General features: G+C 34.8%; 1 protein-coding gene across 1 annotated transcript; it reads right to left on the minus strand.

Annotated features, from left to right (window-relative positions):
* Positions 1-803: 803 nt before the first annotated feature.
* On the minus strand, positions 804-21,362 carry agxt2 (alanine--glyoxylate aminotransferase 2). The gene is made up of 14 exons (XM_022676530.2): positions 21,181-21,362; positions 19,611-19,690; positions 18,247-18,437; positions 16,920-17,043; positions 15,749-15,843; positions 14,256-14,349; positions 13,223-13,316; positions 11,738-11,838; positions 9,995-10,087; positions 9,393-9,525; positions 8,352-8,440; positions 6,960-7,109; positions 3,501-3,599; positions 804-2,364 (listed from the first exon to the last, which is right to left on the minus strand). Exons 1-14 carry the CDS (start codon positions 21,254-21,256, stop codon positions 2,263-2,265), a joined length of 1,521 nt encoding a protein of 506 aa, XP_022532251.1. The 5' UTR covers positions 21,257-21,362; the 3' UTR covers positions 804-2,262.
* Positions 21,363-23,309: the final 1,947 nt, after the last annotated feature.

Consider the following 23,309-nt stretch of genomic DNA (forward strand, 5'->3'; position numbering starts at 1 on the left):
TGATGCACCCCGAGCCTGCAGGACAGTTTAAATATATTTAAACCTTGATTAGAGCTGCACATCCACCATCCGGACTATCCTACATTGCAACTAATGCTGTGCGATTTTCACAATTAATTTTCACAATTTATTTGGACGATCGTTTTAATGTGATTTTCAAAATGAAATAATCGCGATTTTACATACAGATCATTTTATCTTTTTAGTCTAAAATATCTGAAAATGCTACTGTTTATCCATCTTACCTTGGTTACCGGCACCTCCCACAGACTAAAGCATAAATTTAACCAGAATTAAATCCTACTGTTTCTAAAACCTGCAGCATCATCGCTCTCCGGTGAGGATCCGTAATCAAATGTGGAAAATGTTTTTTTGTTTTTTTTCATGGCGGTAAACCTAGTTTTGAACCATTTCTTGTCATCTGTAGTTAACTTCGATTATAATCGAAAATCAGATTTTTTTTTTTTTTTTTTTGTGAAAAAAATCAAACATTATTTTATAGGCCATAATCACCTAGCACTAGTTGCAGCCTTGTATCAAAATTTCTCTTCAGTCCACGTCCCTGGAGTCTTGCTACATTAGAGCCATGGGATGTTAACTTCTTGATTGAAACACCACAGGTGAGTTTAAGCAAGCACCCCAACCCACACACAATTTTGGAGTTTTGCGTGAAATAATATACATTTAGTTTTTCTTTCTCTGCTTTTTTTGTGTTGTCCCAATAAAGAAAGAAAAAAAAAACACCCTGTTTATTAGGTCATTCATTAGAACTGAAGTTAATGACTGTAATTAAAGCCATAAGCTTTTATTGTTCATTTGCTTTATTTGGATGAGTGTGTATGATGTATAATACAATTCTGATTCACAGGTACAGATTAAGACAACAATCCAATGTAATTCTGTATATATACTCACATGCTGTCAAAAGTCATGGGACAGCAGTTTATAAGTTGATCATGAAGTGAATTACATAGGGGACAGCTTGGGAATGCCAACACCTGTATATGTTGTGAGGTGTTATCTTGTCAGTGTAGTTGAACACCGTCCACTGTGCTCATGACAAGGGAGCATGATGTATCAAAGTTGGCATAAAGCATTTAGATGATCTTAACTTGAAACAGCTTGATTTTTTGCACCTGGAGTAAAGGCATAAAGTTATCCAAAAGCAGTGTGTAAGACTGGAGGAGAAGAACATGATGCCAAGATGCATGAAAACTGTGATTAAAAACCAGGCTTATACCACTAAATATTGATGTATGGACTCTTAAAACTGTATGACTATGAACTTTGTTTTTCTACAAATCAATTCTCTAAATGACAGTATTTGTATTTGGAATTTGGGAGAAATATGTCTGTAGTTTATATAGAACAAAACAACAATGTTCATTTTACTCAAACATAAACCTATAAAAAGCTAAATCAGAGAAACTGATTCAGAAACTGAAATGGTCTCTTCATTTTTTTTTCAGAGCTGTATTATCCTTTTGTAACCCTGTTTTTCAGTGGTAAAAAAAAAACACAAGACCACCAGAGAGCAGCTTTATTTTAGTTGTGGGTCATTATTCTCAAAGGATCAGATACAGCAGCAGTTGTTTACTCACGGTCCTCAATTCTATTACACACTCGTACCTACAGCTAGCTATTCTCAGTCCAGCAGTGACATTAAGGTGTTTAAAAACTCCAGCAGCACTGCTGTATCTGATCCACTCACTCATACTGTCAGCACACTAACACCTCATACACCACCACCATGCTCCTCAGTGCTAATCACTGCAGTGCTAAGAATAATAATGACCCACCACCTAAATATTAATATCTGCTCTTACTGTTCTATCCTATGGGGTCTTGACCACTGAAGAAGAGAAACAGACACAGGACTACAATCTGTAATTATTATATAACTAAATAACGGAAAACATGGGTAACGGTTGGTCATAATGTCATGCTTAATCTGTGTATAATAGGCTATGTTCAGACTTCAGGCAAGTCAGATTTGTTTCTCAAATCAGATCTGTTTTGATGAATGCCTAAACTTAGCCTTAGTACATACAATACTGTGGAATGTAAGAGCAGCAAAAATCAAAATAAAAAAAAAAAATTTCCCATTAGTTTCCATATTCTGGAAAACACAAAAGTAACACTATAAACAAGTTAATGTTAAATTATTTATGTTTTAAATGAGCTTTTTTTGTGGATTTGACAATCTATTAAAGTTGAATTTTGTTACTGCCCAATATCTACTTGTCAGAACTTCTTATATTCTCATCTTCTTGTCTCGTAGTTTTGCAGGGCCTGGTCGAACACCGCCAGGAAGAAATCCACATCCTCCTTGGTGATGCACATGGGTGGCTTAATCCGGAATGTCTGAGAGGAATAGATGAAGAGTTCAGAAGAACAGGAAGTGTGGAACTTTTGAAGAAAGATGACATGTTCTGAATATAGAGGTACAGCTTAGAACAGAAAAAAAAATCTGAGATGAACTAAGTAAATATAATTTCCAATATTCATCACAGACATTTAGTGAGAGCTATAGTAGCTCCATGTTCCACACAAATGATGATTATAACCCATGTTTGGATCTGTCTGTCAGTGATGTAACAGTGGTTCTGTATGACTAGCTTGTCCAGAAATGCATGTGTACAGATGCTCAACCGTTGAAGGAAAAAAGTAAATTACACTTCCCAACTGTAGGGGGAGCCCAGGAGCAACAAAACACCAATTTTCACATAATGTTGTTCTAAACACTATTAGACATAACTATTAAATCTTAAAAAATAAGAAAATAAAAATACATTAATTTATTTTAGTAATTCAGTTACAAATGTGATGTATTACATGCAGAGTGATCTATTTTAAGTGTTTATTATTTTATTGTTGATGATTATGGCTTACAGCCAATGAAAACCCAAAAATCTGTGTCTCAGAAAAGTAGAATATTATATATAAGACCAATTGGTACTTTGGACAATGTGCCAAATCCTGCTGAAAATTTAAATCTGCATCTCCATAAAAGTTGTCAGCAGAGGGAAATGCTGTAAGATTTTGTGGGAAAACACAGATGACGCAGAAAACACAGATTTCATTTTCCAGCATGACTATTACAGAATATTATATAGAACCAATTGGTACTTTTGGCAGTGTGGACAGTGTGCCAAGTCCTGCTGGAAAATTATTTTCTATGATTTGATTTCACTGGTCCATTTAATAATGTGTTGGACAAATGAGAAGCTACTTACTGCATCAGTTAGGGTTATATAACTTGTTGCCAGATGAACCATTATCACCCATGAATTTATTATCCAATGGGTGGCTCTTACCTATTGCTTAGTTAAATCCAGGTGGGACCTTTTTTGGCCAGGCAGTGAATCTAATTTATTCTAGTGTGCATGAGAGTAAACCATTAAAAATAGAAAGGAGAAACTGAAGTAGTTGTTAATTAATGTTTTTACTGACGTGCTCCCTAAGTCGTAAGTTTGTTTGTGGGCAGATTGCCAGCTTACCTGCCCGTAAAGTCCTCCAGTCCCGATCAGCACCCCCATATCCTTAACGTCTTCAAAAATCTCAGCCATGGCCTCTTTAGGGAGGGGAACACGACTCACCTGGAAAAGTAGAAAGACAGTTTTAGAAATTCTGTTCCATTCAGTCACTGATATACATGTTAGATACACAGATTGACACTGATTGTTTTTGAATCAGTTTCTCTGATTTTGCTATTTATAGGATTTATGTTTGAGTAAAATGAACATTGTTGTTTTATTCTATATGGACTATAACTACGGACAACATTTCTCTGAAATTTCAAATAAAAATATTGTCATTTAGGGCATTTATTTGCAGAAAATAAGAAATGGCTAAAATAACAAAAACAATTGCAGAGCGTTTGGACCTCAAATAATGCAAAGAAAACAAGTTCATATTCATAAAGTTTTAAGAGTTCAAAAATCAATATTTGGTGGAATAACTCTGGTTTTTAATCATAGATTTCATACATCTTGGCAATGGCATCATTCTCTCCACCAGTCTTACACACTGCTTTTGGATAACTTTATGCTGCTTTACTCCTGGTGAAAACATTCAAGCAGTTCAGTTTGGTTTGATGGCTTGTGATCATCCATCTTCCTCTTGATTATATTCCAGAGGTTCTCAATTTGGTAAAATCTGAGAAACTCATAATTTTTAAGTCTCTTTTTTAATCCAGAGCTTTATATTGATTAAGGGAAGGAATTCCCTCTGCCCTACAATACTGCAAATAAAACAAACTGTAAAAATAAAGGTGCTTTAAATGGTTATTTGAGTGATATCAGAAAAGAACTGGCTTTAATAGAGATACAGTACCAGTCAAAAGTTTGGACACAGAGACTTGATATAAGACTTAAGTTTGAAGACTTGGGACTTGTTACATGTTACTTGAGCTTAGTGACTTATTCGGACCTCTGCTCATTAATCACACAGAAGCACAGTCACCGCATGCTAGTGTCCCGATTTAGAGATAGCGTCACACTCCACTCAGCTGAAACCCATACAGCCTTCATAATCATTAACTCTTTAGACTAATGAAGGATAAGAAGTGCACTGCTGTCTGCTGCATTCCTCCAAACCAACCAACCAACCAACCAGCCCATATTCAGCATTTACTCATTACTTAACTGTTGCTTTTGTACTTTAAAATTACATAAAAAAATATTTAAAAAACTTGCATCATAACCAATTCAGTGTTTCATCTGGTGTTTATTATATGGACAAAAGTATTGGGACACCAGCTCATTCACTATTTCTTCCTAAATCAAGTCTATTAAAAAGACTTTTATTCTGCTTTTGTTGACCTGTCACAATAATTACATCATCAACCTATCATACTATATATGGACATTCCCTCAATCATTTTTGCTGACCATATGATATATAAATATATATATATATATTTGTTTTTACTAAGCCTATTTACATGAATACATTTTTTAAGACATTTAAACTTTATATAGTTCAAATCTACGTCTATTGTTATCAATCTTTGCCTCATTATATTATTTTTACTATATTCGTTACATGAATATCAGTGGCATAAAATGCTCTTTCTGGGACAGTATACAAGTGCATCTCAAACAAATAGATATTTTATATAAAAATGTACTTTATTTTTGTAATTCAGTTAAAAATGTGAAACTAATATATTATATAAATGTATTACAAGCAGAGTGATCTATTTTAAGCGTTTATTTCTTTTTATATTAATGATTATGGCTTACAGCCAATGAAAACCCAAAAATCTCAGAAAATTTGAATATTATATGAGAACAATTTGTACTTTTGGCAGTGTGTGCAGTTTATCCTGCTGGAAAATGAAATCTGCATCTCCATAACTTGGGTTTTCATTGGCTGTAAGCCATCATCATCAACAATAAAATAAATAAATCAATCTGTGTGTAATTCTATATAAGTTTAACATTTTGAGTTGAATAACTGAAATAAAGTAACTTTTTAATAAAATTCTAATTTTTGAGATGCACCAGTATCATCAAAAAAAAAGTTATGGTGACCAAGTGTCTCTACTGTCCAGGAAAATCTTCCTACTAGATTATGGAGCATTGCTGTGATGATTTAATTGCATTACATTCAGCCATGAGAACTTTACTGAGAGGTGGGTTTGTTTGGTCTGTGATCTCAGAAGAACCATAAACACCTTTCTGAAAATTACACCTTTCTGGAATGAGATTAACCGGCTGAGGGCAGACTTCCTAAAATGCACGTCATCTTAAATTTCTATGAATCTCGTCCCATAACTTATTAATACAATACAAGTTGTCGTGTTTTATACTGCTGTATCCAGGCACTATGTATAATAAAATCTGCAGCATCATACAGAAGAACACAGATGAACTCAGTGCCAGATGGCTTTGTTTACCAAGTGCATTACCTTACAACAGGCTCAAACACACACACACACACACACACACACACACACACACAAATACGTAAGCAGATGGAGTGGAAAGGCATTCTCCAGCTGACTGGATTTGGAATGGAATAATAACCATGCTACAGTGCAGAACATCTGCCTTATTTCAGCAGTTTGTTCAGTATAGCAGATAGCTGACGTACTATATACAGCTCTAAAATATTTTGAGACCACTTAACCCTTGTGTGGTGTTCATATTTTTGTTACTCGTTTACTTTGTTACTTGTATTTAATTCAGCAAAATTAAGCAATTTTACATTAAAATGCTTTACACATGCTTGCTTCACCTAAATTGCAAGCAATATAAACAGCTTACATGGTTAATATTTGCCCTTTACCTTTCTTATGTTACATTTCTTTTCTTTTTATTCGTATTTTATTCGTTTTTTAATAAAATATAAAAGAAAATGAATTAAACTCAAGATATGAGTAGAAAATTTGTTTAGTTTCAAATTTACAAATGAAGCAATATTTATTAGCCCTTGGCCAAACATACTGTATGTATTATAAATGTGTAGGGGGGGGGTGTACAGTGTGTGTTTATCAAAAATGTGTTTTGATATATGTTTTTCACAAAAAATGAGCCAATGCCAATGAGTTTGAGTTAGAAAAAAAATTTTTTTAGTATCATTTCATGAAAAATGAAAACGGGTCCCACAGACCCGAACACCACACAAGGGTTAAAAATGATCAGTTTCTTTTTTTTTTATATTTCTAATTTTTCCCCATTTTTCTCCCAATATAGCTAAACCAATGGTCCCACACATTCAGCTGCTGCTCACCTGCACATTCCCCTACCACTAGTGATGCCACAACACACAGAGGGTGAAGACTAGCATAGGGTGAAGACTAGCACATGCCTCCTCCGACACAAGTGAAGTCAGACTCCGCCTCTTTTCCAACTGCTACCATAGTGTTCCTCCACAACATTAACACAGGTGTTGATTTAACGTTTGCATACATGTACTGTGCACAAACAAGACAAAGCCTGAGAGTCTCTCACTTTATCTGTAACCATCTCCACACCGATCATCAGGCCTTTTCCCCGAACATCTCCGACGATCTCGTGTTTGTCCCTCAGCTTGGCCAGTTCAGTCAGGAGGTACGTTCCCACCACAGCACAGTTCTCCTGGAGCCCGTCCTCTGCAATCGTCTGAAACACACACACACACTCTTTAATATTTCTTTACTTCTCTTTATTTACAACAATATTCATGTAATATTGTTGTCATATAAAAACCCTGTATATCTAAAAGCATTGTATCTTCCAAAACCCTGTAACTTCAAAAACCTCATATTTCTAGAACCTTGAATCCACCAAAAGGGAAATCCCTTACAACTAAATTTAAGTCCATAGAAAAAGATTTTATTCCAAGTAATTTTGGAGCATTTCTATTAGTCTGTTCATTATGACATCATACCATGACGATCATATTTGCAAGCCACATATTAGTATATCTTCTCTTACTCTGACATCCTATAAATACAATCTTTTTTAAGTTCACACATATATATGTGAATTTAAAAAAAGATCGTATTATATATATGCCTCCTCCGTTTTAACTCTGATATCGCGTCTTCCTGGCTAGTGAGGAGTAAACTACACTGCAAAAACTAAATCTTCTAGATTTTTCTAAATTTAAGGCAATAAATTTTATTTTCTTCTCTGATAAGACTTTTTGTCTTACTAAGCATTGTGTAAGTGTTAGATTATTTTGCTTATTTTAGGGATAATTCTCTTAATTATTCTTACTTAGGATTTGTACTTTGTTTTAAGTAATTTGAACTCAAAATAAGCACAATCAAGCAGCAATCAAGTTATTTTGATTCTTATGTCCGAATTGATTTAGGTGTTTCTTCACTCATTTTGAGACTTTGCTATTGCTATTTTTTAAAAATCTTACTAAGAAAATTTTGCTTACCCCATTGGCAGATTTTGTTTGCTTAATATACATATATTTGTCTTAATTGCATATATTTTGTCTAGTTTTTGCCAATGGATTTTTTGCAGTGTAGCCTCCTAAAACAAATGGAAGTCACCTGACCGCCATACCCTTTCTTCAGTCTCCTCCAAATTAAATTACCACATGCTAAAGGTATGGTCAGAACCTGCAAACTAGTCTAATATTTACTTATTACATTAATACAATACATTTATATCAATGACCCAGCGGTGACACCAGCGGCAGCACCATGCCTGTTATAATAAACCTTAAATGAAATAGATCTGTTCACATGAATTTTCACATGTATTTCCAAATGTATCACACAACGTGTTGTTTTAAATTGTGTAAAGTGTCAAACATAAACAACAGGATACAACAGCAATGATTTAACACACATTAGAAAAAGCCACTAAATAAAGTGAGACCTAAAGTGATTAGTCTCTACTCACGTCCAGCACAGAGGAGCCAATGGCACAGGCCACCGGGTTTCCACCGAATGTGTTGAAGTGAACTCCCTTAGCGAATGACCCGGCAATCTCTGTAAAAACATCATTGCACACATGATAAACACTTAAAGTGTTTAGATTCAGTTCACCAGGGCAGGATTTAATCATATCAAATAGACCAAATAAACAGTATTGTCCCCATAGATATTTAGGTCCAAATAGAAAAGCTAATGTATCATAGTCTCGGGTAAGATTATTTAGATTATTATTATTATTATTATTATTATTAATAATAATATTAATAAAAAAACAACAGCAGTAGTATTTACCAACTTGCACAGTCAGAGCAGTCAATTCTAATTACCTAAGAATGCCTAAAAGGGTAAACACAATTTAAAACAGCAGTCCCCATTTTTTTTAACTAATATTCTGGTCGTCTGGTAGGTTTGTTAGATATAATTTCTCTCAACATTACAAAAGAATTTCATAAATTAAAAAAATGAATAAAACAATATTCTCAGAAAAACACAGAACTTCACAAAGCAACATATTTACAGCAACTTTTATTAAAAGTACTCTTCTTTATGCTCTGTGCAATTACAAATTCTCACCAGAGAGGTCGCTAAATCCCCAAATCCCCAACATTTACAGACTGTTGCTTTAAATTAATACAAATAATTGTGGTCAGAGCAGTCAATTCTAATTAACTGAGAAAGCATGGAAATGTAATCACAAATTAAAGCACCAGTTTCTATATTTTAGAATTAATAGTCTGGTCATCTGCTAGATTTGTTAGATGTAATTCCTATCAACATTACAAAATAATTTTTATAAATTAACAAAATAAACAAAATACTCTATAGTCAAAAACACATAATTTCACACAGCAACATATTAACATCAACCCTTTATTAAAAGTACTCTTCTTCAGGCTCTGTGCAGTTATACATTCTCACCAGAGATGTCGCTAAATCCCCAAATCCCCCAAACTTACAGACTGTTGCTTTAAATAAATATTAATCATTGTGGTGAAAATTCACTGACCTTCTGTAGTGACCACAGCCCCCATAGGAAACCCATTACCAATGCCTTTGGCCATGGTCACGATGTCTGGCATGACATCATGTGCCTGAAAGCCCCAAAAGTGACTTCCTGTGCGTCCAAAGCCAGTCTGAACCTGATAAAGCCAAAAAATACACATTATCATCATTAGCATTGTGCCTGTGTCTTGGTAAAAAAAAAAAAAAAAACGTAATAACGTTATATTAAATAACATTGGATCAAGTATAGTTCAAATAAAAAAGCAATGATATGAAACACTATAATTCAGTTAAATAAACATGAGATGAGTAAGGACATGTAAAGTTAATCAAATATTGTCAAATATAAATGATAGCTAAGTTGAGGTTTTGGTGTGTTGTTTCCATGATTTAAAAGTAAAACTAATGTTAGTTAGTCAGTAATTTTTATCTGTTTTAGTGTTAAAGAGAGTGAACAGCTGGTGTGCATAGTAGATACTGCTGAACATGTTCCAGTCTGGTTATGTTGTACTTAAATTCATTTTATAACCTGCCGTTGTCTGGGGGCCCCAGGCCAGCTCGTTTATTTAAATAGTAATTATTAATGTATGATATATATTTATATACCTCGTCTGCAATACAGATTCCACCTTTTTCCCGCACAAGCTTGTAGGTGTCTTTGAGGAAGCTCTTGGGGTACTGGACAGCTCCTCCCACACCCTGAGGAAAGACAGTGGTGAAAACATGGAGGTCTTATCAGAAGAACACTGAGGAACATCACAATAGTCTCTATTAACCCTGCCAGGCCCTTCTATAAAGAACCTTTGCTCTTCTTTTATAAAGACACTGGCCTCTGATCCCCCCCAGCACTGAAAAAAAAGATGTTTTAAAACGTTTACAGGTTTAAAGTGTAAAAGGGTGAAAAGTCTATATAGATTACACCTACAGTGATAATCTATCAGTGATAAACATGTAGAATGAGTTGTATAATGTTCTCAGTCAGATATAGTCACAGTAATTGGAGAAGGAGAACATACACTAAAAGATCACAGTTTTGAGGAGATCCATATAACTTACCGTATTTTTCGGACTATAAGGCGCATCGGATTATAAGGTGCATTATCAATAAATGTATATTTTCTGGTCTAAGCGACACGAGTAAGGAGGCCTACTTCAAAGTGAGCAAGGGTGTTGCCATGTTTCCCTTCTAATGTTGCCATGTTTCCCTTCTAAGTAAACAAAATTGTAATTCTTAAAAAAAAAACAGACAAATGAGGTGGATGTTAATCTACACAGATTTCTCTCCTGAAAACTGTTTATTTGAGTGATTAAAGCGCTTTATTTACAGTGCGCTTAGATTTTTTTGTTAGCGGCTAATGCTAATGCTGCTGCACCTAGCCTTATCGCTGAAGAAACTTCACTGAAAAATCACCCTTATAATGCTGTACTTCAGCAGTGTGGCTTTACTGCTCCTCAATACCTGACTGGTAGAATTAATGCATAAGGCGCACTGGATTATAAAGCACGCTGTAGATTTTTCGGGGAAATTATAGGATTTTAAATGGGCTTTATAGTTGGAAAAATACGCTAAAAAAGGAGCCCCGCGTCTGTGGTTGAAGGAGTTACATTCAGAATGCCCAATTAAACGTCCATACGCCCCTCCATAACTGAGTGTACAAATTAAGAAGTAAACTACCAGGGCCTTTAAGAAAAACAAATAAACTAAACACTAAAAAATATATATTTAATGTTGTAATATATAATATTGATTAAAATAGAGGGGGTGATTTATAGCAAACTAATTATTGGTTAACAGCTTACTGCTGTTATTTTATTTATTTTTTTACAAAACCTGTCTGTACTAAAGCAGATAATATTACTGCAGCATTTACACACTTTCAGCACAATCAGACATTTATCACAATAACTAGAAAAAGACACAGAAACACAGAGAACTCTGTAACTATTAAAAGAAGTATTTTTTTTCTTTACAGAAATTACAGATGAAGCCAGAGAGCGGTGAGTACTGTTTCCTACACCTTCAAATAAAGACTCTTGGAAACTGGAGAAAACTGCTACAGGAAGAGTCACGTCCGGCTGACCCACATGGCTACAGCTTTAGTCTTTAGCTCAGATTAACATGATTAAGGACCAAGTCTCAGTTTCAGCAGTGGAGAGTTGTAATAAAGGTAAAGTTCACTAATAAAGTAATTGATAAGATGAGACAGTAAATACAGCACTGCTTCTGGATTACTAAATAAGGTCATTTCAAAGATTCAGAGAAAAGCTTTGACGTCTTTTTAACAATGTAGTGGGGGTGTGGTTTAAGTGTTAGCATGCTTGATTAGTTATGCCCTGAACTTTGCTAACCTGAATGGGCTCCCCAAAGAATGCAGCGATGCGGTTGGGCACCGTCGTGGCAAACATTTCCTTCATCTGCTCAATGTACCGGCCATTGGCTTGGCAGTGCCCTGCGGCAAGGAGAAAATGATTCACTATTAACATAACACACACATCTATTACAGGGCATGTACACTGTGTATAATCTTTACAAACTTTAATCAAAATTCTTCTGCGACTTATTCTGGTGCTCTATGTATACTTTCCATTTTTCCAACACACTTAACTCAATGTCCCTGTTATTATAAACAGCATGTTTAACCCTTGTTTGGTGTTCGGGTCTGTGGGACCTGTTTTCATTTTTCATTTAATGATACTAAAAAATATTTTTTCTAACTCAAACTCATTGGAATTAGCTCATTTTTTTTTTCATTTGTAAATTTGAAACTAAACAAATTTTCTACTCATATCTTGAGTTTAATTCATTTTCTTTTACATTTTATTAAAAAACGAATAAAAAAAAGAGTAGCACTTTTTGAAAGAAATGTAACATAAGAAAGGTAAAGGGCAAATATTAACCATGTAAGCTGTTTTTTATATTGCTTGCAATTTAGGTGAAGCAAGCATGTGTAAAGCATTTTAATGTAAAATTGCTTAATTTTGCTGAATTAAATACAAATAACAAAGTAAACGAGTAACAAAAATATGAACACCACACAAGGGTTAAATTATGAGTTGTGATATTTTAATTAATATCGTATATAGTATAAGTGGATGGATGATCTTGGTCTTGGTGTTCTTGGTGCAGCTTTCTAAATCCTTCTATAATCATCTACAGCTCTGTACAGCATTCTGGACTGTGTAGTACGGGGTCAGCAGGGGCTGCAGTGTGTGATGACGCACTGAGCTGAGGTTAATGTTAAACTGGAAGCAAGTGTTTAACTGAGGCTTAAAAATCATTAAACCTCAGGTGCAGCTTCAGAGGGCCCACTGCACAGATCACTGTGTGAGTGTGAGTGTGTGTGTGTGTTTGAATGAGTGTATTTGCACTCTTTGGGGAGATTATTTTCCCATGTGTTCCTTTCCCCCCCACCCAATTTTCTAAAAATAAAAGTCTGAGAATGTTAGAAAATGTATAAAGACCAAGATTAGCCTTCTGATTTTGTGTTATCACTCAGAGATTTATAGATACTCTGCTTTTCACTTTTTGACTTATTTTGATTCAGGCAGTTAAAATAATTGTAAAATATTTTTACATTGAATTGTATTAAAAGGCTTTTCCTTCTTGTTTAAAGTTGCCGATTTGGAGACACAAGGTTTTTGCAGAGTGAGTGGTATAAATCTAGGACATAATATAGTTATGATCCTACGTTCTGCATTCTGAAAGTATAAAAGCAAATTAGTGGATAAGAGTGTCTGGTATGTGTGTGTGTATGTGTTTGTACCTGTGTTTGTGTACCTGTGTGTGTGTGTGTGTGTGTGTGTGTGTGTGTGTGTGTGTGTGAGTGTGTGTACCTGGTGAGCAGCTGCACTCTCTGATTGTCTGAACAGGAGAATCTCTGCATTGGTTCCCTCCCCACACACCCCGGAACACATCAGGACACATGGTCTACACACACATACACACACACACACAGACACAGAGCATGAATGTATTTTTCCCAGTACATTGTCGCTCTCCAATTAAAAACATGAATCTGCAAAACGGCAACTTTACAGGAGAGAGATCAAATCCAATGTCAAAAGAGTTTATTTTAGGTCATTTTGAAGATTTTTTGTTGGTGCATTCATCAGTTTGTGTGTTCAAATTATCTAGTAAACTAAGAATCCACAAAAATAGAGATACTTGTTTTTCATTGGACAGTAACAATATACACTGCAAAACTGTGAAATGTTCAGAAAGTGATTGATATGTTAAAAAACTTTGTAAACATATGAATTTATATTGCAAAAGTTCTTTTTTCGACAATATAGATCGCAAAATTAAACAATGCAGGGCCCATGGCGTCACCAGCCCCGCCCCCACCTGCACTGTCTTGCGTCTGGACCAATCAAGAGTTGAGTCAGTGATGAGCACTCAAAACCCGAGGAAAACAGCAAAACAACACGGAGGAACCCTTTAATAAGGTTTTTAAAAGCTAATTAGGCTTTTTTAAAAGGTAAATAAGATCATTTTTTCTGGGATTAAAAGCATAATTTCTGTGTTTTGTCATATCGCCAAGAGTATCGTTATTGCAAAAATACCATAAAATATTGCGATATTATTGTAGGGCCATATCGCCCACCCCTAGTGTGGATAGTTTTGAGTTAACTGAGTTACATGCTAGCATTACCATGTATCACCTGCGTACACACAGCAACACCTGTGCCCAGAGAATGATGAGTGATGTACAGAGAGAACACAGCCTCTGATGAAGGTTCAGACACTATAATGAGTGACAGTGCTCTTTTTCATGCTGGGTTTTCTTAAAAGTCGCTCAGTGGAGAAAATGACATTACAGCAGGAGGCTGACAGCAGTATTGATATTGTGTACTGAGGTGTACGTACGTTATGGCAGCCGAATCCAGAGGCCACGGGGTATTTATACGCTGCGTTTGACGTCAGGCCGATCGCCAGCGGACTGCCACCATGATACGAGCCTCTGCACATCAACAAACATCATCTCACATCGATAAACAACACACAACACATTTCTACTAAGATACACAGTCAAAAGTCGTTCCATTTTTTTTCCTACATTGTAAATTAATACTGAATACAAACCAAAATACTCTTGCCTCTTATCTGGGGAGCTGTTAACTTGTAGTTCCTGAGGCTGGTATCTCTGATGAACTCCTGATGAGAGCCAGTTTCATCATAACGTTTTTGATGGTCTTTGTAACTACACTTCAGGATAGAGCTGGGCGATTAATCGATTTGATCGATTTTATCGATTAATTTGAATTTACAGTAAAGGACGATGTGTTTGTGTTTTTTTTAGTTTTAATTTTCACCACCGACGATCCCCTGAGCTTAGCCCCGCCCCTCTCTCCCACGCGCAGCCCCCCTCACACACACACACAACATGACAGCATGATTTAGCGACTTCTTGTGACTTTTAGGAGATTTTAGTAGGGAAAAAAAAAAACGATTTAAATCGAAAATCTGATTTTTTTTTTTTTTAAATCGAAGATTTTTTTTTGGGCCATATTGCCAAGCTCTACTTCAGGATACTTTCAAAGGTCACACATTTTTTTTGATTGACTGACCTTCATTTCGCTAAGTCTTTTTTTCCTTTACATATTTTTTGTAGTATAAGTCGCACTTAAAATCCTTTTTTTTTTTTCAAAAAGTGATTTTTTTCAAAAGTGCCTTATAATCCGCTGCGCCTTATATATATATATATATATATATATATATATATATATATATATATATATATGAATTTTACCAGTAAGGTATTAAGAAGTACAGCATTATACGTTTAGTGAGTTTTAGTGAAGTTTCTTCAGCACTGAGGCTGAAGCAGTATTAGCATTAGCTGCTAACCGCAGCGCTAGCTCTTTTGCCGCTAAGAGGCGAGTGTATCTTGACTGTAGTTTGCGTGTTTACTGCGTTAAAACAAGCTATGTGGGACAAACCACTAGCACCCTGGGTTACCAGAACGCTCAGGGGTTCCTAGGTCTAGTGCTCTCAGGCAGTGTTTACTAGCGCTAATCACTGCTAACTACGGCTAGCTCTGCTTTTAACTGCCCTGTTGAAAATATTGTTGGAAATCTAACCTTACTGTAAATAAATGGTAGTGCTTTATTCACCCAAATAAACAGTTTTCCTGAGAGAAATCTGTGTAGATTATTGTGCAACACCCTTGTTCCTTACTATTGTAGCTTAAAATTCGTCTTATAATCCTTATAAATCCTTATCGTCTGGAAAATACAGTACAGTTTACTTTAATTTAACTGTGCCTGTGCATCTGTGAATGTTTTATTGTTTGTGTGTTACAAATGTGTTTTACTTTAGATGCCTTTTAAAAGGTCCATTTGGGGAAAAACCTTGCTGACCTTAGTGTGATAACGTCGTGGTTGCCCGTGTGTACTCGTGCCATCAGCATAGCCAGGTCATTAGCCTCAGATCCACTGTTAGTGAGGTAAACTACCTGGAAAGAAAAAGAAACACACCTAAAAACACAGTAAAATAACATCCAAGCACATTTACATTTACAGTTTAATCAGTCAGAGGAATCTTAGGATATAGAGAAAACTGTAAAATAAAGGTCACAAATAACAGTACCTACAACATGTAATAAACATTAATAAAGGGTTACGTAGTGTCTCAAACTGGGGCGATTTTATAATCAGAGTTTTATGGATGCTGGGCACCCAGTGAACCCCGCCCCAGCCCCCCGCCCCCATAAAAAAAAAAAAACTATGGACTATATATTCTTAAATAAAGTGAAGGTATCATATCAGAATATAATCCTTTTTACACACAGGTAACAGGTGTGTTAATTATATATTAAACATCTTTTCAGCAGCTATAAAAAAATAAGAATAATATAAAAGATAAAATAAAACTGTTGGCCACACATACACATTTTTACATATTAAAAAAAATCGAACACAGGTGCATTCTACAATAGTCTGCCTAATTTGTTACCAACATACAGGTCGACCAATGGCTCAACAGCTATAGCTTTTTCTCACTCCACTACACTGTTTGGCCAATGGCTAATAAACATTGCTTCATTTGTAAATTTGAAACTAAATAAATGTTCTACTCATATCTTGAGTTTAATTCATTTTCTTTTACATTTTATTAAAAAACTAATAAAAAAAGAGTAGCACTTTTTGAAAGAAATGTAACATAAGAAAGGTAAAGGGCAAATATTAACCATGTAAGCTGTTTTTTATATTGCTTGCAATTTAGGTGAAGTAAACATGTGTAAAGCATTTTAATGTAAATTTGCTTAATTTTGCTGAATTAAATACAAGTAACAAAGGAAACAAGTAACAAAAATATGAACACCACACAAGGGTTAATAAATAAATAAAAAGTGTCAGACAGTTACAGCATAAACATAATGTTGCTTAAGAATGTTGTAATAAATAATTAATCAAAACATTTTTTAAGTTTTGAAATATAATGATTAGCAACATTTTAACTATTAATCTGCTGTTAATTAATGTACCCTCATTGTAAAGTGTGATCAGGAAACGTACTGATATAAGATACCTTCAGCGGTTCAGGCAGGAGGGAGGCGAGTTTCTCTGCATATTCCTGAATCTGAGGGTGGATGTAGATGGCTGTGGTGTGCCACAGATGCTCCAGCTGCTTCACTGCAGCTTCAGTTACTCTCCTGCAAGACAGAAACACAACAAACATTGAACTATATATACATCTCTGGAAAAAAAATAAGAGACCCCTTAAAAATGATGAGGTTCGTTGATTTTTCCTAATTGAAAACCTCTGGAATATGATCAAGAGGAAGATGGATGATCACAAGCCATCAAACCAAACTGAACTGCTTGAATTTTTCCACCAGGAGTAAAGCAGCATAAAGTTATCCAAAAGCAGTGTGTAAGACTGGTGGAGGAGAACATGATGCCAAGATGCATGAAAACCGTGATTAAAAACCAGGATTACTCCACCAAATATTGATTTCTGAACTCGTTAAACTTTATGAATATGAACTTGTTTTCTTTGAATTATTTGAGGTCTGAAAGCTCTGCATCTTTTTTTGTTATTTCAGCCATTTCAGCAAATAAATGCTCTAAATAACAATATTTTTATTTGGAATTTGGGAGAAATGTTTTCTGTGGTTTATAGAGTAAAAGAACAATGTTCATTTTAATCAAACATAAACATATAAATAGCAAAATCAGAGAAACTGATTCAGAAAATGAAGTGCTCTGCATCAATTAACCAACATGTAATTTTACATGAAAAAACATCTGAAAAAAGATTATTGAAAATTTCATTTATGAAATCAAATGTTTTTTTTATATCATATGACCAAAATTGTCTCCAAATTAGGCCCCCTTCAGAAAGACAATACATAAGTATTATATACAGTATATGATCCAAACTGTTATATAGTGAATACTGCTTCAAAAATCAGCTTTGATTAAGAAGTCAACCAGCTGGTTGAGTTACCTAGTAATTGTCATTCTAGGCAAAACCTATGACAGAACAGTCACTATAATATAATATGTATAATTTGTATTGCGGTGTAATTACACATGAAATAAAACCTAAAGACAGATTAATGAAAATTGTATCAATAAAATCAAACATGTTTAAAGATTTGATCCAAACTGTCATTGTAAACACTTATTGACTTGTGTGCCTTTTTAAAACATATAAAACCATATAAAATAAGCTATCATAACTACTTTTTTCCTGCATTCTTATTCAACAAATTGTACAGAAATATTTTCTATTTAGAGGACCCAATCATAAAGACGATACAGCAAGTTGACTTGCCCAGTATGCTTCATTCTAGGCATTCGGTAATAAATATGAAAGAATATTAACTGTAATATAGTAGAACTAGGATTACGGGTTGCAGTGTCCGACGCTGACGGTGGCCACCCCGGCGAACAGGTCGAGATAACGCTTCCCATCCATATCCCACAACCACTGCATGTGTCCCTGATGAATAAACACTGGCTCCTTGTAGTACGTCACCTTCATAGTCATGGGGTTACAGATCTGCTTCCTGATCTCCAGCAGACGCTGCTTAGACATTGCCTAGGCAGAAACAGAATTATTTATTATTTATGTATTTTTTTTTTTTTATAGTATTTGTCCCCTACAGATTCCTTTCGTTTCTGCTTTTTATTACATTGCAAATGTTCTTTTTTCAACTATATATCGCAACATTAAACAATGCAGGGTCCATGAAATCACCAGCCCTGCTCCCACGGGTCCGGACTGATCGAGAGCTGAGTCAGTGTGGAGCACTCAAAACCCGAGGAAAACAGTAATCAGCCCTTTAATCGGGCATCTAAATGACTTTTAAAAAGGTAAATAAGAGAGTTTTCCTGGGATTAAAAGCGTAAATTCAGCTGTAACTGGAAATATCTGCGCTGCAAAACTGTGCTGGTCCACAGCTTTCAACACGAGGCCATGTGATTATCTCGTGTTTACTCCTATTTCCCCGCTCCCTTCGCGCCCCCCCCCCCCCCATGCTTCTCAAACAGCAGCAGCCTGTCACTCACACAGACACTGAGACAGTGCTGTGTATCTACTTCTTGTGTTAATAATCAGGATTGAAGACGTTTTAGGTTCTTTGATTTTTTTTATTTAACGTCTTCAGCTTTTAAGGTGGAACAGATAATTCAAATAAGAATCTAGATGTAGTTTTATGTGGACTGTCTGTAATTTCAGCACAACATAAGCAGAACATGACACTAAAAACTACATACTCTGATGGCTGTAGTTAATAGTGAGGAATGAGTTACTCATATAGGAGTAGTTCTGCAGTGAACACAAATATTCATGCAGGGAAACAACACTTTGATGTTTGAAAACTTTGTTTACGCATTTAACTTGATACACTATAATATAGTTTATAGGCTGTAAATGGTAAAAGTAATATTCTAAAAACTTAAACTTTTAAAGCACAGGTAAAATTGGTATTATTAATTCTCAAATAAACACTGTTCTCAAATATAACACTGTTGTTTGCTTTATAAAAGTGTTTATTTGAGTTGAATAAACCCAGTGCAATTGTTTGTTGCTTAAGTAATTGAGTTGGTTAAATACTTTTTAGAATGGCTTATTATAATTAGTTATGTCATTTTATTTAATACACTTCACCTTTATTAGATACAGTATATTTCATAGGTTACACTGATACTACTTCTTCTATTAATACAGTAGTTGTTATTGGCTCAGACTGCTGCCCACCCATTGCCTTACCTGGTATGAATCAGGTTTAAAATCACATGGGGGAATCTGTGGGGTTGAGTGTTTTACTGCTGCCTTCTGACACACTGCACCTGATTAGAAACAGATTTATATTAAACAATGATATTATAATCCAAAAGCACTAGCAAAGCATCTGTATCTGTGCAAATATAATCAGCTTAGTGATCTGCTATTCTGTTCCCTGACCTTTATTTTAGATAAATCCAATATTTCTGTAATTCTCTACTGTTTGAAAACATAGTCATAAAATATTAAAAATATGGATATGTGACCCTAATTTAAACTGTAGTGAAAGATGGAACTTATAACTAAACAAATAAAACTAAACTTTAAAGAAATCAAAGTTGAATGTACATTTATTAAGTTATGAAAGCTCTGACTCTTTTTACTGTTTAAATGATGACTGCTTAAATTGTAAACCATCATAAATACAAAAGCATCTAAGGATTTATTTAGTCCAAAAGCTTTTATGTCATCTGATATAATTTTATCAGTGACAGTCTGTGAAATGCAAAGGAAGCATTGGAATGCTCTCCAGCAGGACCTTAAGGAGAACTCCCCCTTCCAGAGCCTCACACAGCACTGAGAAAATAAAACCATACATTCCAGCCAGCAGCAGATCTGTCCTCAAATATAAATGTGATACTTAGAAGAATCTAAACTGGTTTGTTTAACACTTTTTGTTTTCAAAATAATAATTCCAAGTGTTCTTTTATTGTTCACTTTAAGGGAAAGTCATGCTGCACAGTGTATTATTGCAACAACATTTAACATTTAAACTCAAAATACTACTGGTTCCTAGTATGCATTGTAGATTTTTGAGTTTACTCAACACCAGCAGATGACGTGTCTCTCCAAACCATCACTGATTGGTGGAAACTTCACACTAGACCTCGAGCAGTTTGGACTGTGTGTCTCTCCACTCTTCCTCCAGACTCTGGTCACTTGATTTCCAAACAAAATGCAACATTTGCTGATGATCAGTGATGGTTTGTTTGGAGAGACATGTCATCTGCTGGTGTTGATCCACTGTGTTTTATTATCAAGTCTAAAGTCAGTGCAGTTTTGTTTTCCCACAAAATCTTACAGCACTTTATGCTTCCCTCTGCTACTGACAACTTTTATAGAGATGCGGATTTCATTTTCCAGCAGGACTTGGCACACTGCCAAAAATACCAATTGGTCTACTTTTCTGAAAAACTGATTTTTTAATCATCAACAAAAAAAGAAACAATCTCTCTCTGTGTGTAATACAGATATATAATATGTGTTTCACATTTTGAACTGAATTACTGAAATAAAATAACTTTTCAATGATATTAAATGTTTTGAGATGCACCTGTAGGTGTTTATTCAGTACAGGGAGGGAGGGGCTTTGTTGTTTGCATATCTGCTTTCTAGCTTAAATATCACTGCAATCTAGGATTTGTGATTGGCCTCCTGCTGGCAGATTAATCGCTCCATCTAAACCACACATGCAAATTTATCATGATAAGAGAAGCAGCTGCAAATCGTGGGAAAATCTCAGTTTAAATCAGACTAAAGGGACTTTTACACTCACCACTCTGCAGATGGACTCTGGAAACACACTCCACCGCTTTTCCCAACAACCGTGCACGCGTCATTGGTGAAAACATGGCTTTATGTCGTTATTTTATCGTTGCTTTCTGCAGCTTTTACTTTCTGCAGAAGAGAAAACAGTGAACGTACTGTATATGGGCTGTGAAGCAAAGAAAGTGTGACGTAGCTTCTACTCAAGTTGTGTTTCTTTTCCCACCTGTTTTCAGGCAGGTCTCACATTTCCAGCTCTCTGATTGGCTGCTCGGACTCCGCCTCGTACGCTGTGAATGGCTCGCAGTTTATGCTCATAAACAGTGCAGGTTAACAGTACAGGAGGAGGATTTCTTTTAGCCAATCAGGACGCAGGAAACTATGTGGGGGCGGCATTAGAAGTGGGGCTAACACCTAAACTTCAGCCCCTCAAGAATTTGCTGAATCCTGTTTCTGCATGTTTTCTAATAATTAATCTTCTACAGGTTACAGGTTTATGATCTACACTGTGAACCAATCCCATTCCTCTATTGTATGGAGGACGACATATGTATAAAAAACGCACATATAAAAAATAAATAAAGATGCAGATAAATAAATACACGCATAAATTATTGTATAACATTTATACAATTGTATTTATTTAGTTATTTTTTATTTATTTTATTTCTGTTTTTATTATTTTATTTTGCTTCACTTTTACTTTACTTAGCTCATAGAATTATCTAAAACTATTTTTTTATTGATACCTATATTTTAAGTTGTCTTATTGTTTCTAGTATTTCTAGTATAAAGTGCTCTATAAATAAAGTTGAGTTGAGTTTATTGATTCATGTATTTTTATATTTTTTATTCATATATTTATTCATTTATTTATTTCAACATTTATTTATTCATATATTATTTCACCATTTCAAAAAATATATATATTTCCACATTTCTTCTTTTACTTACTTCTGTATTCCTGCATTTGTATGTTAATTAGGTAGGCGGTCCTTTCCTCACTCTGAAGCAGGATTGGTCAACTGATGACTCGAGGTTGCCAGTTGTAGGAATCACGAACCAGGCTGGCTGGTTACTGTCAGCAACTAAAGGTGTTAACTAGTCAGTTAACTAGTTATCTTTAGATAATAATAATGTAAGAGCCAAAAAGGAGTTATTTTATTTGAAGAATAATTTAGTTAAACATGTTAAATATGTTGAAAATTGTTTATTAGGCATTTATAATGATTGTATTTTCTAAAATGCATAATTCAGTAATATAAAAACTTTAAAGAACATTTCTGCTATTTTATTGACTTCCGGCAGTAACACGTCATTTCCACTCCATGCACGTGAGTAGCCAGATTGCTGTTAGATACGGTAGAAGCAACACAGTTTTTTGACCGAGCTGTATGAGTTCAGTCTAATGTTTGCCTTTGTTTTTTATAAGTAAACCTTTGAAAAGAAGATTCGGACTCTCTCGCGTTTTTTCAAATAGTGGCACTCCGTTTCTTGCAACTCCTTTTGTACCACCTTTCGCTGTCAGTCTAACAACCAGTATTTGAAAAAACGCGATATATTGTCCATATAGTGTATCTGAATGACATTGCATTGTAATTTTCATTCACAGTATTATAACTCAGTATTATAATATCAGTAGTGTAACTCCTAATTATTACTGTAATTCACTGAAAGCCTCAAACAAGAACATTTTTTATGGTTTGTATTTTGTTTATTTTTTACCGTCATTCATTAAGTGTAGGATACAGGTTACATTAAATGATAAGGAGGTATCACACAGAATATAACATGACAGGATCCGCTGCACCCACTTAAGTGCCTATAAATGGACTAAAAAATATATTACATCACAAACAGTGCAATACAGAAAGAGTGCGACCAACATAACATTCACCAGAAGTGTGAGGTTAAAGCAAAATATTAATCATAATAACAATCAGAATAAAAATGCTCATCTTGAAGGTGAGAATAGACGAACAGAGAGTTTTCAATCTCAGATAAAAAAGTCACTTCCAAAACTGTCTGTGAATGAATGAATTTGACGCTTTCCTTTGATTACGTTTAAATAAGATCATGTGGAGTCCAAACTCTATTTTAGAGTCTCTAGGCTTATTAAACACAGATTACATACAGTAG

Source organism: Astyanax mexicanus, chromosome 17 (genome assembly GCF_023375975.1).
Source record: "Astyanax mexicanus isolate ESR-SI-001 chromosome 17, AstMex3_surface, whole genome shotgun sequence".
NCBI classification, from domain to species: domain Eukaryota; kingdom Metazoa; phylum Chordata; class Actinopteri; order Characiformes; family Acestrorhamphidae; genus Astyanax; species Astyanax mexicanus.